This window comes from Lissotriton helveticus, chromosome 4_1, assembly GCF_964261635.1.
Source record: "Lissotriton helveticus chromosome 4_1, aLisHel1.1, whole genome shotgun sequence".
Classification (NCBI taxonomy): Eukaryota; Metazoa; Chordata; class Amphibia; order Caudata; family Salamandridae; genus Lissotriton; species Lissotriton helveticus.
Genome location: NC_136063.1, coordinates 1,115,164,598 through 1,115,178,361, shown reverse-complemented (window position 1 = coordinate 1,115,178,361; position 13,764 = coordinate 1,115,164,598). Strand labels below are relative to the sequence as shown.

The window sequence follows — 13,764 nt, the reverse complement described above, 5'->3', positions numbered from 1 at the left end:
GAAGGGTAGGCAGGTGGAAGAAAGAGGTATGAGGTTGCTTTTGTATTTGACAACCCTGGCGTTCCTTGGCACTGGCAGCGGCCAGGCCGCAAGGAAACACTTTGGGCCTCTGCACATCTTTTAAAATAAATTACGCCATCACGTATCCCTATGACTGGTCTGCTCCTAAAATAATATAAAGCACTTTGTTATATGTTGCGTGACTGTCTTGCAATATAAAAACAAATGTCAATGCATTACCTAATAAAGCAAAATGGCGTCCCTTTATCAGAGAGGGTGTGTTGCACAAATCGTTCCGGATGAAGCTATGCCCCTTTGCTGCTATCAGTGTACAGTGTGTGTGTCTGTGCATAGTGCTACTGCTGGTAATGGGAGACATTGTTTACTACGGATGCACTATAATGCATTCCATTACAATGCGGTCATTACAACGACCGCATTCTTTCAGCGTAAACCGTTACATCGCAAGTCATTTCAACGACTTGTTGTAGGGGATGCGCTGGTGTTGGATTTACAATCCAACACCTTCCCTGCTGTTGCTCAAACTGGAGTAGGAATAATAAATAATACTATTCCTAAATCCAGCGCGCCCCCTACAGCAAGTCATTGTAAAGACTTGCGATGTAATGGTTCGCATTAAAACAACGCGGTCGTTGTAACGATGGCGTTGTAATGGAATGCGTGAAAAGCACATTCATAGTAAAGAGACATATTCCTGGTAACACAACATAAACCATCACCAACCTAACTACAAACAGCTGAGGTGGCGGAAAAACAGCTAAAGTGGTGAAAAAAACATAGATTTGGCAGAGCAGCAGTGCTGCAGCTCTCATGCGGTGACTCCTCTCTCAAAAGCAGCTGCAGCTCACACTGCTAAGTTGTTTCTTCTTACTGCAACCACCAACTGCTGCTTGATCAGTTGAGTGCATCTATTCGCTAGCAATGGTCTAGGAGCGGTCAGATGTTTCTTGGCACTGGTAGGGTGATATGGTTTCCTCTTTGTATTTGTTCTTGGATGCTTTGACTTCATTCAATCCTCTCCCTCCCAGCCCTGTTTCGCTGCATGGGCTTTACCTCGTCACCAACTGATGCTGGTTGCCACATTTTTGATTGACTACTGAAGCCTTATGGATAAAGTCAAATCAAGTTTGCTCTTCGAACACTGAGTCTCGGACAAAATGTTCTAAGGAAACCCCACAAGGAGCCGCAATGTTATGAAGCGCAAGATCTAGGCCCCAAATAACTGCCATACATGGAACCCTAATAGAAGGAGCACTGCCTACATCATACTCAGAGGAGATCCTACCAATGAACCCAGACGTAGGCAAAGCACTTCTCTGTACTAGCATGGACTCTAGACTCTTACACAAAGTTCCTGTGATTCATTTTTCAGTTCGGCATTAGCCACAGCCTTTTGATTTAACTAAAAGTACATGTATAATATCCTTATAGGAGTTTTCAGTCTCTCACTCCCCTTCACCCATTGCTCTATTATTGTGCTATTCACACTTTTCTTCTGTCAGCTTCAGCCACTGACTCACTTCACTGTGAGTGGCAGCATTCTGCCCTTTCACAAGGAGCTCATCCACACACAAAGTAATCCCCTTACATCCCAGGAATTACTCTGGCAATGTGTGCCTTTTGAGACGGAAAACATTTTTGCTTTTAGTCAGTATATAATTCTTTTTGATGGATGAGGGCGGAGCAGCTTCCACAACAGTAAAGCTTTGCAAAAACCAGGACAAAACAAACACTGACAAATCCAAATGGCTGATTGCCAACACCAGACCAGACCTATTGGCTTTGCCAATGCTTGTTCAGGTTGAATCAGCGATGCGTTCCACGTTGTGTACACATGTTTTAATACATGTACAAAGCAAACGCGCGGGTGTTGCAATAGAACGCCACAGGGCTGATAACTAATGGATTCCTGACATTTGTTTCAGCTATTAGAGCAGGTTTCTGTGGAATCAAAAGATCTGCAAAGGAGACAGACAGCTCTACATTTCATGTTAAAACACGATTTAAAACGCCATTAACCATTAAGCCCACATCTTAAAATACATTCTGTTTCGAAGCACATTTATTACAGACATCAAAGAAAGCGCGAACATTCAGCTCTCCCACCTCCTTTAGAATTATAGTAAGTTTACACGTTGTTTTAAAGAAATGCCTTAGCGTGAACTTCCCTTGAAGACGTTTATATGGTGTTTACAATATGACATTCGGTGCAGCCAAAAGCGTAACCTGTTGTAAATTACCTTGCCAACAGCTTCCAAAAATAAAGTAAAGAGAACCACTGGTGTACACGCCGTTTCACGCCAGCCTAAAAAAAAAATACTTAGAGCGACCGGTGGATTGTAAATTATTCCAGAAAGCACAGAAAGGGGCAATAGTTCAGAAACACAACATTCAAAGGGCAGATAACGAGAGGAAGCTGTTCTCATAGGTAATAGATGTAAAGAGACCCAATAATTAACAAGCATTTGCAATGCAATAGGTCTCGCATTTACGCAAGTTTAAGCTATTGGCATTGTAAATGACAATGCCTTTTATTTATGCTTTTAAAACAAAAACAAAAACAAAAGGCATTGTTATTTGCAATGTCGATAGCTCAAACTCACGAAAAATTTGCGAGACCTATTGCATTGCAAATGCTTGTTTCTTTACTTATCAGGTGCAGACACTAACTTCGCTTTTGCGTAAGAGAGGCTCCTAAACTTGGGTTCCTGCTAGGGGTGCAGTCTGAGAGAGTGAATCGTAAAGTGTCTTTCACTCATTGCTGGCTGGGGTGGGCGTGCGGGGATGGGAAGCAAAAGTGGAAATGGCAGCATTTTGCTTTACATGCTATATCTTTATGCCAATTGAGCAGAGCGCAGCCATTGCCAGATTCTGACCAAGTTGAAAGATTCTGCAGCAAAAGCCATGGCGAGGACATAGAGCAGCACTGCTCACAGGGAGGTCAGGCTGTCCAGAGATCAGAATGGTGCAAGCCGCTTTAGACTCAAAAGGCGAAGGGAACATTACCAAATGGTGGGGAAGGTGTGGAATATGAACTATATTAGCTTATTTGCTTGGTTTTGTTTGTGTAAAAGTCTGTGTTGTTTAAAATGTAGGTGCCATACTCTGCCTGACTTAAAAGCGCGGTGTCCTTTATGCGGGCGCTGCCTTGACATGCTTCAGTTTAAAACAGAGCGCTGCGCCACTTAAAGGACACCGCGCTCATTTTTTCCCCAACTTTAACAGAGAGCCCGGTGTCCTTAATTTAGGCGCTGCGCTTAGTGTTAAAGTAAAAAAAAAAAAACCAAACAGAGCGCCTTGTCCCTGAAGTGGACGCCGCAAAAAGACGAATAAATAAAAAAGTGAGCGTTGTGTAACTTTAACACTGAGCATGGTGTCCTCTATGCAGGCGCTGCGCTCAGTGTTAAAGTAAAAAAAAAAAAAAAAACAGAGCGCGGTGTTCCTGAAGTGGATGACGCGAAAAGATAAATAAATAAAAAAGTGAGCGCTGTGTCCTTAGCGGGCGCCGCGCTCATTAAAGAAATAAAGAAAAGAAATAACATACAATTTAACGGGCCTTGTGCTACAGAATCGCGTGCTGCAGATGTCAGGAGTGAGAATTTAACTTACTGAGTTATAACTTGGAGAACGCACAACCCTCGGCATGGCATATATTGGCCCAACTTTCTATCCAGATACGACGGTGCCAGGTATTTTAAAAGTGTTGTCTGTACTTCGAAAACTTTGCCAGAGGGACTAGAAGCAGGTAGGTGCTCAGGTGAACAATCGATTTTTCGGTAGTACCCATACTCCACGAGCAAGCATCAAGACGGATCACAGGGCCAGAGAGCAAAAGTGGGAGATTTTCGTCCATTAGCTAAAAACATATGCAGAAGTCCGAGGAGAGAGGGGGGTTTAATTAACGCCCAGCAGTAGAATAACGGTGGGAAATAAAAAACAAACTGCAGGCTCTGGAGACCACAATCCAACACGTAGGGGCCCCCATCAAGCTCCAACTCATCGAGGGTCCCGAGAGCCCCCATACGAGACACTAAACCATAGAATAACGACAGCACCACCAGTGCTCTACACCCACCCATCCTGCCAGGGACACTACCTCCCTTCAGTGGAGACACTCACTCCGCGAGGCAGGCAGTGTGCGACAGACCCTACAGCCGTCCGTGCGCGGGTAAACTCAGGTGAGGCCAATCAGCTGTCAATCACACCTGCCGACAATCAGCTAGGGTAGGCAATCAAGGCAGCGCGTGACTGGAGACTCGATCGTAAATATTAACAAGCACTTTATTTATTTATTTATGCGTTTTTATATAGCGCGGACTTTACGTCAGAGCGCTTCACAATAGGAACAGAAATGATACATCATGAGAAACATTACACACGAACATTACAAGTGAACAAATTACAAAAGCAAATGTTACATTACATGAGGCAAAAGTGATCATCGTGAGCAAACAAAATACAAGAGGAGCGAACGGTGCATTACAGGAGGAGACGAGAGAACAATCACCGCCGCAGCCCGGAGGAAAACACCGGAAGCAGCTGTCCGGCCCGCCGCCTGGTTGTGGGCGGGGCCGGGAAGAGGTGTGTCCACTCCCACTGCCTTGCGGAAGCTTTGCCTGTTGTGACCGGAGATGCCGTGCCAGCCATGGCGCCCCGTGCAGAAGATGGAGCCCCCGCTGGAGAAGGCGAGACCAGCCCGCCGCCGAGCGCCAGCCGACCCGGTGAGTCCCGAATAGAGAGGAGGGGCGTGAGGCCTCATGTATGCGGTGGCCGGGGGCCCTTTTATGTATGCGGCGGGGGGGGGTGGTGTCTTTGTATGTATGTGCGTGCGTGCGTGTGTGTGTGGGTGCGGCGGGGGGGTGCGCGCGCGCGCGTGTCTGTGTGTGTGTGGGCCTTCCTGCCTGCGTGTGCATGTGTCCCGGGGTGGGGTGGGAGGGGTGGGGGCTGCCTGTGTGTGAGCAAGTTACTCTGCGCATGCGCGGCTCAGGCGCGCTCACGCGGTCAAAACTGGAAAAGAAAAGCTCGTGTCAGATTGGTGTCCTCAAAACTAAATACGGGTCGCAATAGGTCTGAAGCAGACACCTCAATGCTCACGCATTGAGAGTACGTCTGCTCGACCTAAAAACAGGCAAAATATAACTCCTTTACTTGCATAAATATAACACACATTTCACAGAATCCCCATCGCAGAGGCCACAGCAACCTACCACGTCAACCCCATAAAATATGCCCACTCTGTTCAAAACCACAGAGCATGGTATCAGACCAACACCAAACTCACCAACAGAACATTTCACCAAATAACCGTACAACCATGTGCTTAATGATGCAATTCTCATTGCCAAAAAACATCACTCTCTCTTCATGCTGCTCCATCTCTCTGCGGCATTTCACCGATACCAGAAACCCCTATGTCCTCATTCTCCTCGAACTATCCCCCGTGGTTGGTCAAAGTTCTGCTCAACACTCCTAGGCCGTCAAAGGAAGGAGATCCCCGGAAGAAGATGGACAGCGTTGCCCACGAGGAGGAAGGTTGGGAGAGGAGAACAAGTACGAGAAACCAGGCTGTCGAGGGCGAAACCGACGAGAAGGAGCGGAGGTCGGGTCCCGAGATCGTAGCAGTGAAGCCAGGAGGCCAACGGTACCACGAGCCACCCCGCCACGTTCCCAAGGGAGGAGTGTGGCTAGAACAGGTACGGGGCAAGGTAGCGGGCTGGGTTGGGAGATGAGACTGCCCTAACGTTTGAAAGTCCCGATACCTTCAGGAATTGTCTAAATTGCGTTGTAAATACTCCGTGTACAGATAACCCTCTCCCCTGTTCACGAGCACTAGAGCACCGCCCGTTGCCGTTCTAGTGTGGTTACACATTGAGCACTTGGTTTCCTCACACCCGGTCCCTGCTGTAATACCCAGAGCGTGGACGGCTGTCCTAATAGTTTCTTTTGTTGTTTTGTTTATTTCTGGGTTGCGGCTGTTCCGAGGGAGTACCAGACACTCGAGCCACCTGAGCAAGTACCCCAGAAACCGATAAACCATTCATGGTGGACACTCTGCACAGAATCAAGACGAATCCTGCAATTTTCGTTAAAGAGAGACCGACAAGTAGACAGAGGAGAGTGTTGGCAAAAATACACCATCTCTAAAACGAACTAGTCTCATCTCTATTCCTGATACGCCGCCACACCCCACTTGCGACAAATTTACAAACCATTGCTCTAAACCTAAAACATTGACATAGTCAGTGGCTATCTTATAAACAGAGCGATACCAAAGGGGATGATGGACGGAGTGCTTGAGCAAATCAAACACTCACCCCCAGTCAAATGATCTTGGTTTAATCCATCATCATTCTTTAGCTCACTCCACCACCCCAGTTCAGACATTGCCATATGCAAATCAGTCTGACCCTGTGCCTCATGGGAACAGTCCAGCCCGAACTGCCAAGCCATGTCTTCCCTGGACCGGAAACAAACATCCTGGGACTGGTTTCGGGTTCATAACCCTCATCAGCCAGGCTATCTTGAATCCAGTGGCAGAGTGAGCAAGGGACCCACGTCTGGGCATACCCTGCCAACTTAGGGCGAACAAAGCGATACCAAAGGGGATGATGGACGGAGCGCTTGAGCAAATCAAACACTCACCCCCAGTCAAATGATCTGGGTTTAATCCATCATCATTCTTTAGCTCACTCCACCACCCCAGATCAGACATGGCCATATGCAAATCAGTCTGACCCTGTGCCTCATGGGAACAGTCCAGCCCAAACTGCCAAGCCATGTCTTCCCTGGACCGGAAAAATGCATCCTGGGACTGGTTTCGGGTTCATAACCCTCATCAGCCAGGCTATCTTGAATCCAGTGGCAGAGTGAGCAAGGGACCCACGTCTGGGCATACCCTGCCAACTTAGGGCGAACAAAGCAATACCAAAGGGGATGATGGACAGAGCGCTTGAGCAAATCAAACACTCACCCCCAGTCAAATGATCTGGGTTTAATCCATTATCATCCTTTAGCTCACTCCACCACCCCAGTTCAGACATGGCCATATGCAAATCAGTCTGACCCTGTGCCTCATTGAAAAGTCCAGCCCGAACTGCCAAGCCATGTCTTCCCTGGATCAGAAACAAGCATCCTGGGACCGGTTTCGGATTCATAACCCTCATCAGCCAGGCTATCTTGAATCCAGTGGCAGATGAGCAAGGGACCAGTCCAAGGAGGACCTGCCTTGGCAGTTCTGGCTGGACAGTTCCCATGGGGCACAGGGTCAAGACTGATTTGCATATGGCTGGGTTCAAACTGGAATGACATGGTGAGCAAAAAAACGATGGATTTAGGCCCATATCTCTGTACTGGGGTGAATGTATGGGGAAAAATGTAAGAGAAGGACCCCTTGGAGCTATCAAGGGAAATAAGGTACTTATAACCAAACCAGAAAATAAATATTTTCCCTTGATCCTAATATTCTAAGTGCACTAATCACCAGTATGAGAAATAAAGTGTTATATTAAATGCTCTGTCTTGATTTTTATTAAAAAAGGGACATTTTTTGTTCACAATCCATTATACAAAATTCAAAATCAAATAAAAACATACAAATAATACACAATAAAATCAATCCTTTCTAGATATTATAACAACATGTATCACATATACTTCACAAAAAAAGTGATAAGACAGGTTGTAATTATGACCAGCATAATCGCGAAAGACAAATGTAAGACCCCACTCTTGTCAGTTACAGTTGCACATTCAATTAGACTCAAAGACACCCAGTTAATACATTGACCAAATCAATATTCTGCCCGTTCAAGTCAGTCCTTAAATTGTGCTTTGTTAATAGCGTCAACGCGTTTCGATGGCTCCTGTATTTTCACACCATCTTTATCAAGACACAATAATTTTCTGTCTCAGTAGTTAAGTTAGTTGCTTTTCTTTTGCCCCTAAATGAAATATTTATAATCAATAATCTGGACTATATACATTTCCTTTCTCAAAAACAACTTCACATCATCACAGCTTCCTCTATATCTCACTGTTCATGACCGCTTTTCAATTTCAAACTTCTCTTTGGAGCATGATAAGTTATTGTTCTACTGGGGTAAAAGACGGTTTCTCACAATCCCCATCATCCCTTCACAGGGTTCCAATTTACCCTTTGCCTGGGGTGGAACACATCCTCTCATAGATGCACATTCCTTACTGTATATATGTTTCTGGACTCCTAATGCAATCCATTTCTCTCTTGTGTGCCTTATGCTATCCTTTCAGCAGAAAGGGACATTATTACAACAAGCCTCTTTGTATATTAGAGCTCTACAGTTGCATTCTTGTAATTATAAACCCTCAGTTCGGATTCAGTAAATAACTGCAGGATTGTATCCCCTGTAGATTCCAATTACATTACCTCACCTCATGTTTATATATTTTTCAAGGCGCCTTCTTAATATGGATTATTTAATGAGTCTGCGCTTCTATCGGCAACTCTGTCGGCAAGGCTGCTTTAGTTCCTTTGTAGCTAGTTTCTGTACATAAGGGTCTAGAAGAAACTTAAAATGCTATTGTCCTTTCAGGCCTGCTCAGTTTAACTTTTTCTCATGTGTGCTCGCCTCCCACATGTATCAATTTATGGATCCGGCTGCCTGTATTATTAAGTTGTTACGATGACGGATACGTTTAGTCCTGCGTGCCGTTCTTAATGGAAACCAAAAACATAGAGAGAGTACAAAACCACGTTCCGGTTTCCCTAGAACTGGACTGATACTCCATATACCCCCAATACACTTAGACTGCGTGATACGCCTTACCTTAAAGTCGTTACCCACGTGTTTAATTTAGTGGGTTCTGAACGTGGAAACCACTCTGCTGCCTGGCATATGGTCAATTTTCTTGTCTGAGCTTGTTGGCTGCAAATGACAAGGACATAGAGCTATTGAGGGTTGCCCATAAATCTATACTTTATTGCACCTCCCCCTTAAACGCTTTTAATCTAATGTTTAGCATCGGTCCCATACCTTATTTCTAGCAGGATATCCTTGTACGCTCATCCGAGTGTCGGGTTTCAAAAGATTTCAGCCGGCACTCGTTTGATAAGTTATATTTAAACCTTGTTATGAGCCCCCTGATTGGCTCTTATTATCACGTGATTCTTTCTTTTTCCTTCCTATATATTCTATTCCGTGATTGGTCTGAAAAGTCACATGGGTTATATCGTCTTGTTTTTCCTTATCTCTTATCTAACTTTATTGTTCCCGCTAAAGTGGTACAGTCTACATTATCAATTGTTCAATTGCATTTCGAACATGCACTCCAGGTCCCTCAAGAAGCGAACCGGCACTCGATCTCTATCCTTGCTAGTCTAAGTCTGATTTTCTTATAGAACTTAAACGGGATTATTTGCTATTATTATGGTTGCTTCCTAAGTCTTCACTCAACTGTTATCTTTTCCATGCATGGGTGCTCACATCCTCCTTAAAACTGGAGTTATTATCCAATAATTCTCTTGGGGATTTTTTAAGTCTCCTCATTTGTCTCAACTACCTTAGTGTATTTAAAATAACATTTAGTTGGTTTATATGTTATACTCTCTCCTGTGTGTGTTTCTGAAAGGCTAAAGCTCATGTGGATATGTTCTACTCTCATGCATTAGGCTCTACTACTAACTCTATTCCCATGACCTATACTCTCATGGCTACTCATTTCTTAAAACCCCCATGAAGAAGGACTTCTAACCTCTATGCTTGCTCCATACTAAGGTGATCTGGACTCTGGTATTCAGGACATAGATTTAATATTTTTGTTTATTAAAAGTATTATATATTCTTATTACCTCCCTGTTCCACATATTATCCATGGGGTGTTACATTGACTAGGTTCTACTACTGGACTTCCTAAGTTTGTATGATCTTCATCCAGTCCGCTCTAGAATTTAAGCTTTCCTCCACTGTGTTTAAATGGCACATAAACCCTTGTTCCCTTTTCTTTCTCTTTTGGTCCAAATCTCCCCCTCTCCTACTTATCGTGATCTTCTCGAGAATGAACCATTTGAAGTCTTTACAATCTTGGTTCTTTTCTCTGAAGTGATCTGTGAGGGGGGCATTTTCCTTATTTGTTTTAATCGCTGATCTGTGCTCTAAGAGACGGATGCGGAGCTCTCTGCTCGTCTCCCTCACGTACCCCTTTCCACATGGGCAGATCAGGAGATATACCATATTCTTTCTGCGGGAGTTGTTTAAAGTTGACGCTGTTAGATTTTTTTCTGCAAAGATCACGCTCTTACCTTCCAAACATTGTGGGCAAATGGAACATCTCCCACATCTGTTGTTACCTTTTGCTACCTCCCCTCTCAGGGTGCTCTGCTTTTCTCTTGCCATTTTTTAAGTTCTTACAAGTATTTTCCAGTGGTTGTATTAGGAGTCCAGAAATATATATACAGTAAGGAATGTCCATCAATGAGAGGATATGTTCCACCCCAGGCAAAGGGTAAATTGGAACCCCGTGAAGGGATGATGGGGATTGTGAGGGATCGTCTTTTACCCCAGTAGAACAATAACTTATCATGCTCCAAAGAGAAGGTTGATATTGAAAAGCGGTCATGAACAGTGAGATATAGAGGATGCTGTGATGATGTGAAGTTGTTTTTGAGAAAGGAAATGTATATAGTTCAGATTATTGATTATAAATATTTGTTTCATTTAGGGGCAAAAGAAAAGCAACTAACTTAACTACTGAGACAGAAAATTATTGTGTCTTGATAAAGATGGTGTGAAAATACAGGAGCCATTGAAACGCGTTGACGCTATTAACAAAGCACAATTTAAGGACTGACACGAACAGGCAGAATATTGATTTGGTCAATGTATTAACTGGGTGTCTTTGAATCTAATTGAATGTGCAACTGTAACTGACATGAGTGGGGTCTTACATTTGTCTGTCTCGATCATGCTGGTCATAATTACAAACTGTCTTATCACTTTTTTGTGAAGTATATGTGATACATGTTGTTTTAATATCTAGAAAGGATTGATTTTATTGTGTATTATTTGTATGTTTTCATTTGATTTAAAATTTTGTATAATGGATTGTGAACAAAAAATGTCCCTTTTTTTAATAAAAATCAAGACAAAGCATTTAATATAACACTTTATTTCTCATACTGGTGATTAGGGCACCTAGAATATTAGGATCAAGGGAAAACATTTCTTTTCTGGGGTGAATGTATGACATTGTCCTGCATTCTGTCCATCAACTGTTGTTTTTGCATTTGTCACCCTGAGTGGGACGGGTATGCTCAGACGTGAGTCCCGTGCTCTCCATGCCACTGGAATCAAGCTATCCTGGATGATGAGGGCTGAAAGCCCGAAACTGGTCCTAGGATGCTTGTTTCCAGTCTAAGGAGGACCTGCCTTGGCAGTTCGGGCTGGACTGTTCCCATGGGGCGCAGGGTCAAGACTGACTTGCATATGGCTGGGTTCAAACTGGAATGACATGGTGAGCGAAAAAAAAATGATTTTAGGCCCAGATCTCTGTACTGTATGACATTGTTCTGCATTCTGTCCATCAACTGTTGTTTTTGCATTTATCTTATAAACAGGGCCACTGGAATTATGTGGCAGGAGGAGAACAAATTAGGCGGCAGGCTTGAGTAAATTATGCAGCAAGAAAAGGCAAATTATGTGGCATACTGTTGCACATTTTGTAACAGTATTGTTTCATTATTTTGACATTTCTACACTTATTAACACTGTCTGAGCATTGGCTGCATCTCATTAGTACCGATTTAACACCTAAATATAGCAATATGCAACAGAAAGGTGACCGGTCCAATTTTGCAAAGGGTCTCTCACTGAGCAGCAACATGTGTAACTTTTTTTTTAACTTTTGAACCATTTGAGCTAGAAACAATTTTGTTTTGTTAAAATCTGCAGATTATACAGCAGATGATGGATTATGTGGCACATGAGTCAAATCTAAAATTATGCGAAAATCTCCGCAGCCGCACAATCGCATAATTCCAGTGGCCCTGCTAATAAAGGGTGGTAGTTCTCTGGCGTTCATTGACCTATGCTGGACTACCATGATATAATGCTTCTGAATACAATTGTTTCTAAAGTCCTGATATTTTTCAATTCCAGAATGCCTCCACAATTTCAGTGCTGAGATTGCATTCAACTGTAGAGAAATACCTTACATTACATTTATGAATTCACAAGAAAAACTAACATCAACACTCATCAAAATTTGCGACAAACTGCAACACCAGAAACAATTGTTAAAATCTGTATTAGCCTCACTATTACTTTGAAGAGATTGCACTGATGTCAAGCAAGAAAATTTCTTTTCTAAATGGTCTCCATCCATTGTGGAGCAACGGGGAGATTGTTCAATATTTTTGGTGGCAGGCTGACAGGGAATTAAGGCTGCCACAGTGTCAAGGTTAGGAAGACAATGTGATGAATATTTGAATAGCATAAGAAATTGGCAATATTTTCTAAATGTTTTCTTCACTCTAGCAAAGAATGGCAATGCTAGGGTTACATTTTTTTTTAAAAAGGAAGGGAAATACGAGTAACTTAACCTGCACTCTGAGGACCCCTGGGGAGGAACATGAAGCCTACACAGCAGGTCCGCGACTACATGGAAAATTAAATATTATTAACGGATTAATAAAGTGTGCATAAATAAAGAAGCAAAACATACAATTGAAGTTTTTAAAATGTTCTGTAAATGTGAAGGAATTTGAAATTGGAGGCTAAAAAATCATTTTAATTCTTTGAAGATACGATTTGGTGAATTTTCTCCGGAAATAACAGTGGAAAATACACTTGTCAATTTCCCATTGGAAATTACCACAGAACTGTAATAGAGATTGCGGTGGAAACTCCTGCTTCTGGCTAAATTGTTTTAAAGGGACTAATTGGAACGATACCTTAAAATACTGTAATGTCAGTAGGCCCCCAACATTCACGTTTCACAATTACTTACCCCTGAGGATGTAGTTCTGATAGTTCTGGTCCGCTTCGGCTCCGACTTTTATCAAGCAAGTCAGGCCTTCAGCAACGACGAACTCGTGCACCAGGTCTTTGTCATCCTGCCAGGAAGATACAGAGAAAGAAACAATTCAGGAGGGAATGAAGGGGCAGAATGGATTGCAACATAAATCAATTGCTACTGTGCGACTGCATGAAACAGTGTAAATCGTTTGTGCAAAAAGGCATAACCTTTGAAGCGATATGTCTGTCATGGGTGCTTGACATTTATTCAAACGTGGTTCAGTCATTAAATTCAAAGGCAGTACTTGTAACATATTTTTATCATCACAAAATGTGCTCCCTGTGGATAGGAAAAGAATTTGACCTTCAGCTTAGGAAAGGACAATTAACATTAAAGTGGCTGTTGAATGATGATAGTAACTCAACGAAAATTAACCTATTTTTTCTCCGTCAGCACTGTGTGTATGAGCTAAACCAACATGAGAAACGAAGAAAAATGTTCTAATGCATGAAACGCTTAATTATTTGGGGTCAGGACATGTACCAAATTAAATATTTTAAAACAGATTTAAATGCATATATTAATGTACGGAAATGTTAGTTCATGGCAATGTGTGCAGCAACAAAGGGATTTAAATTGTACTGCTGAAGTAATAATTGGAGGAACGAACCAGAGCACAATGTAGTGTCCTCCGACTCGGGGTAGCGGTGCAGTCTAACCGCATCGGAGGCTTCAAGTTAGCTCTGGCGCGTG

The 13,764-nt window shown here is 43.1% G+C and overlaps 1 protein-coding gene across 8 annotated transcripts in view; it reads right to left on the bottom strand.

Annotated features, from left to right (window-relative positions):
• Positions 1 to 13,764, bottom strand: part of FHOD3 (formin homology 2 domain containing 3) — a 1,303,582-nt gene that overhangs the window by 583,963 nt on the left and 705,855 nt on the right. For all 8 annotated transcript variants that reach the window (XM_078687715.1, XM_078687716.1, XM_078687717.1 and 5 more), the window contains exon 5: positions 13,003 to 13,108. In XM_078687715.1, the coding sequence (XP_078543841.1) occupies positions 13,003 to 13,108 (106 nt within the window). The remainder of the gene's footprint in view (positions 1 to 13,002; positions 13,109 to 13,764) is intronic.